Source organism: Triticum dicoccoides, chromosome 4A (assembly GCF_002162155.2).
Source record: "Triticum dicoccoides isolate Atlit2015 ecotype Zavitan chromosome 4A, WEW_v2.0, whole genome shotgun sequence".
Classification (NCBI taxonomy): domain Eukaryota; kingdom Viridiplantae; phylum Streptophyta; class Magnoliopsida; order Poales; family Poaceae; genus Triticum; species Triticum dicoccoides.
Window position 1 is genome coordinate 744,387,839 of NC_041386.1, and position 5,878 is coordinate 744,393,716.

The 5,878-nt window shown below is 45.1% G+C and overlaps 1 protein-coding gene across 1 annotated transcript; it reads left to right on the forward strand.

Annotated features, from left to right (window-relative positions):
- The first annotated feature begins 2,049 nt into the window (after positions 1 to 2,049).
- LOC119288375 (obtusifoliol 14-alpha demethylase-like) lies at positions 2,050 to 5,444 on the forward strand. Its single transcript, XM_037568008.1, has 3 exons — positions 2,050 to 2,107; positions 3,724 to 4,231; positions 4,342 to 5,444. The coding sequence occupies exons 2-3, from the start codon at positions 3,755 to 3,757 to the stop codon at positions 5,362 to 5,364; spliced, it is 1,500 nt and encodes a 499-aa protein (XP_037423905.1). The 5' UTR covers positions 2,050 to 2,107; positions 3,724 to 3,754; the 3' UTR covers positions 5,365 to 5,444.
- Positions 5,445 to 5,878: the final 434 nt, after the last annotated feature.

Consider the following 5,878-nt stretch of genomic DNA (forward strand, 5'->3'; position numbering starts at 1 on the left):
ACACACACATCTTTCTCCAAAAAAGCCCACTCCAGAAGAATCAAAAATCAAATGAGGAAACCCAAAAACTGTGCTGACTAAGACAAAGGAACAGGCCATGAACAAAGCCCAATTGTGAACGGACGCTATGCTACATACTTCATTAAGACAAAGGAACATGCCATGAACAAAAACTATGCACGCACGCAAAAAGTATGCTGACTAAGAAAATGAACAGGCCGAGAACAAATAATTTTAATGAGGTCACAACATAAATACTTGTACGTACAGGAAACAACATAGAGATAGAAATTTAATACCCTCGCACAGATATTAATGCATAGAAATTGAACGGCTATAAAGTCGAATGAGACTTCATTGTATTTTACTAGTCGGCTGAGATTCAACAAACCCCCATTAAATTCTACTCTCTCCATCCGGTGAAAAGTGTACATCTAGTTTCAAAATTTGTCCACAAAAAGTGTACTACTTCTATCTTCCCAATGCATTTTAAAGTGGGAAAAAATAATTCTCTCTCATCACACGGTAATCAAGACCAATAGCAATCTACACATGATCTTCTTATTTTTACACACAGTTAGCTCATTGAGGGTTGGGTAATTAAAGAGGAAAGAGATGGTGGCTTGCACCTTTCGAATACACTTTTTACTCAACTTCATAATTTGTTCTAAAATGTCTAAATGTACACTTTTCACCGGACGAAGGGAGTATGCATCTAAACGCCAAACTGGGTGGATGCCGAGCCTACAAGCATCATGTCTAGTTATATTAATTGGGTCCGCTCGCAACTGTGCGAGGCGATACATTAAATGCTCACAAGAAACATGCAAAACGAGGCAGATTGTAAAGGGCATTTCCGATCGTGTGTTCCGTTTGGAGGAAGTCTGATGCAAGATACGCAAATCATGAATTTTTTTGTACTGTATCAGTTTCACTATCGAGATAATTAATGATAGATGGTCCATGGATAGCAATTTGTCAGGATTTGGTGCTCTCTGTAACGCACATGTTAGGTATAGTTGTACACTAGTTGCTTTCATGTGCTTCTCAATAAGAGCCGTTTTCATGTACCTAACGTGTGTACACTTGTCCTGTGCTTCTGAATATTAAAACTGTCCGGGGTAGCCTACAGTTTCAACTGTCCCGATTTGACATTTCATGTATAGTGGTTAGTAACAGAGTCTTGTTTTGAGCCTGCCACATAATCTAGAGATTACAATAAATTTAATGTACAATGGACTATCTCTTTGTAGCGGTGCTTGCGATCGCCGCTAGGTGGTCTGTGGATGTGGATGTAATTTTTATTATTTCTTGTATTCATTGTATGGTCATGATTGAAAAAGGGATGGATCAAAAGTTTTCTTGAAAAAAATAAATAAATATGAAGTGAGAGATATCGTTGGTAAGAGATCATATTTTAATTAAGAAAAGGCAAACCTGTTATTTTGGTTTCTCTCCTTCATCTTAACATTTATCCTACATGACACAATTAATATAGCCCATCATTCTATACAGCCTTACTAGTAACACCAAGTACCGATGGTACTGTTTACATGTGGGTGATGTCTTCGGTTGCTGAGTATACATGGGATAAGGAAAAACAATTAACCACGTGGACACGTCAAATTTCAATGGTACCATGTAAGAGTTAAATTGGAAGGGAGTGAAATGCAGAAAAGTAATTTTGTCTTTTCTTAGCTAATAGACAATCTATAGAGAAGACAAGTCAAATTTTCTCCATGTTATGAGATGTCTATTCTTACTTTCCCTTAGCTTAGATGATGTGGAACGCATAACAGGAAACCATCTTATGAACCACTGTTCATACAACATGTGACACGTAATTCCTCAAAAAGAAAACTAATTAATCAGTTGCCGAGTGAGATTTTGAGTAGTACATGAGATGAGGACAAAAATTTATTAGCCACGCACACAACCAATAGGTCGGTGTAGACCATCTCATTAATGCTGGCCCAACTCCCTCTACTACTATAAATACCCGTCCCGCGCGCTTCCCATTTTCTCCATCTCCCACTGCGTCATTTTGATCGCCTGGTAAGCAGACTACCTACGCTTCAATTTGCTATCCACTGCAAAGTCCCCGAAGGTCAGAAGTACCTATTAGGTGTAAGCTCTAGTGAAATCCTTGCTGCCATCTAAGCATATTTATACATCATGCATTCGTTGAAAAGAGCTACATACATATATATCTGCATGCCACTCTGGGTTTGATGCAGGTTCATTTACAAAAAAGTACATTGGCCGGAGAACAGTCATATATATGTTCCATGGAAGAATAGCTAGTGGTATCACGTATGTAAACTTTTTATAATAGTGTCAGAATTAAGCATGTATATATAGCTTTCTTCAGTCTCAAACAAATTCTTCAAATATTTCTAGCAATTTATATCTATATATGTTGTATAGATAAACCTAACAAGCAAGCATTAATAGCCATTTTTCTCTCTTACAATGAGCCACATCGTCAAAATTGTTGTCGTTATTGGATTTGTTATCTTCGTTGACAAACAACCGCGTGATATACACGGAATTCCTCTCGGACATGCAGCATGCATCCGTGCATTTACGTGGGTTTTAAATCTTGCACTTAATTGTGGAATGCTTAACTTTTATGTTAAGATTTTTATCTTTATTTTGTTTTGTAGAATTTGTCACATGTTTTGAATCTTAACAAGTAAATTTATATTCTATGCAATATCTAAAAAATAATTCTCATTTCCACTGCACACACGGGGTATCATCTATTATATGAATATTTACTGGGATCCCAATAAGTAGAAACATCTCAAATATACCGATAAGATAACGTTTTGGACAATGGTATGTCTACAAAATGTAACTGTGGCCAAAACATACCTTAGCAATTTTTTCGTCAAGACCAAAACTTTGATGCTAGTTTGAATGGCTGCAACTATTTTTGGCTTGCCTATGCCTCTTTAGCAACTAGTTCTTTTTGCTTGCCAATGTTTGCCAATTTATGGGCAAGGAAAAGTTCGGATAAAAGTTTAGGGTAGCTGAATATTTGGTAAGTAGAACTTGGACTAAAACCAAAGATACACCTATATTCCATAGCAGAGTGTGTTTTAGTTTTTTACTTCTTTTTTCTATTACAACATGTAATAAGGAAGCGGGGTGTGGCAAGCCAATGCATGCAGTTTGCTGAGATAATAGTACATAAAATCTAAAGAACCCCTTTTGACTCCTTGATATGCAAGTTGTTGCTAAGATGCGCTCTTTTCTAAATGGAGGAAGTACCCCCGTCCTCTGTTGAGGAGGGTACACCCGGATCTCTGATCTATGGGTAAAATACATTCTGAGTTAATATTTTATTTGGAACCATAAAAACCCAGCAGGATAATTTACTTTCCTCCATGTTGGAGGCCTGAATCCATCAGGAAGATTGGATCATATTTCTGGCAATACTTCATGTAGGTATTGCAGAAAGTATGGGGCCACGAGTGGTAATAACAAATGAATAGTACCCTATAAACTCTGTGAAAGTACACTGAAAACCTGCATCCTTAAAACAGAAACATTCTGTCAGCGATATAAATATTCACTTTGGAATGGCAGCAAACCGAAAAGTGTAATCACATGTGCACCAAAAAGCAAACCACACACACTTAATTAATTATTAATGAGTATCTCGAGTACTCACAGGTCGTAACTCAGCTACTGACTCGTTTTACCATGTTCTTACAGTATTACCCATCATCGCATCTGGAAAGCAAATATGGAATTGCCAAGAGTCCTTTGGCCAGCATTTGTTGCTATTTTCGTCACAGTCGTGTCGATGATGATGGCACGACGACGATTGATGTTCTCCCAAAAAACCAAACGATCACCCCCTTCGCCGCCCGTGGCCGCAGGCCTTCCCCTTCTTGGGGTCCTCCCGGCGCTTCTCGCCAAGGGCCCGCTGCATGTGATCCGTGACGCCCACACAGAGATGGGGAGCGTGTTCACGGTGAGACTGTTGCATCGCAAGGTGACCTTCCTGGTTGGGTCAGAAGTGTCGAGCCATTTCTACCAAGGGCTGGACTCGGAGATCAGCCAGGACGAGGTCTCACAGTTCACCACTCCGACCTTCGGCCCCGGCGTCGCCTTCGACGTGGATTTCACCACTCGACGTGAGCAGTTCCGTTTCTTTGGCGATGCGATGAAGCCGGCTAAGCTCAGGACCTACGCCCGCCTCATGGTCCGCGAAGTCGAGGTAGTAAATAATAAGATGTCATCTTTATTAAGTTGCCGCGGTTTTTGTGCTACTGTTGCTAACATATAATATATGTGTAAATAATATTACTTGTGTATGTACGCATGCAGGAGTACTTTGCGAGATGGGGACAGTCTGGCACAGTAGACTTGAAGCAGGAGTTAGAGCAGCTCGTCACGCTCGTCGCCAGCCGGTGCTTGTTCGGGGAGGAGGTCCGGGCGAAGATGCTGGTTGAGGTCGCAACGCACCTCCGTGAACTCAACGATGGCATGCGCCTCGTCACCATCCTATTCCCCCACCTGCCGATCCCAGCGCATCGCAGACGCGATAGGGCGCGCGCTAGGCTTGGTGAGATATTCTCCAACATCGTCAGCGCCCGCAAAGCAAGCTACCTTGACGGTGGCCGAGACGTCGTCGACGACATGCTACAGTGCCTGATCGATTCGAGGTACAAAGACGGTCGCGCCACGACGGAGACGGAGGTGGTCGGAATGTTGGTCTCCGCGTTGTTTGCGGGGCAGCACACAAGCTCCAGCACGGGCACGTGGACCGGAGCGTGCCTCCTCTCGCGCGCCAACAACAAGAAGCTTTATGCTGTCGTACAGGAGCAGGAGCAGATCGTGGCGCGACACGGGGACCGCGTGGACTACGAGGTCCTGCAGGAGATGGACACCCTCCACCGTTGCGTCAAGGAGGTTCTGCGTCTCCACCCTCCAGCAATGATGTTGCTGCGCCATGCGCGCCGGAGCTTCACCGTGCGGACAAGGGAGGGCAACGTGTACGAGGTCCCGAAGGGGCGTACGGTCGCGAGCCCGCTGGTGATCCACAACCGCCTCCCGCATGTGTACAGGGACCCGGAGACATACGAGCCGGACCGGTTCGGCCCCGGTAGAAGAGAGGACATTGCCGGTGGAGCGTTCTCGTACACGGCGTTCGGCGGTGGGCGGCATGCCTGCGTTGGCGAGGCGTTCGCGTACATGCAAATCAAGGTGATATGGAGCCACCTGCTGAGGAACTTTGAGATGGAGATGGTGTCGCCGTTCCCCGAGACGGATTGGAACGTGGTCATGCCAGGGCCCAAGGGGAAAGTCATGCTCCGCTACAACAGAAAGAGGATGCCAGCTGCCGCCTAAATCACAAGCCCACAGAGACGCTACGTTTATCTACTCCATGTTGCCTGTTTACTCTGTCCTGGCACCAATAAACTACTCTTCTAAAGTAAGCTAACCGTTGCGCCATGCACGATTGAGCTGATCCTCCCACGGGACGCGCTCCGCCTCGTCCTGATCGACGGGCGTGGGGTCACTGTTGACGCACGTTTCCTGCGCGCGGGAGAACACATCGACATTGATGACGTCATCTCGCTACCGTGCCATTTCGCGAGGGTGCGGGAGCGAATTCCGGCGACACGCATGTTTCGGTGCGGGCGAGGCGCATGTTCCGGTGCGGAGAGCGGTACACGGAAGACACGCGGGTTCACATCGCGTGGGCGCGGGGCCAAGGCCACCCGACTGCCATGAGGGGCCCAGCTTCAATCCGGGTGTGGAGTCATATGGTGCGGAAGAGGCGAGGAGAGCCGCACCAACTTCTCCACCTACCACCACTTCTAGTCCACGGGACGCGCATCTCGCACATCTCTTCGGGCAC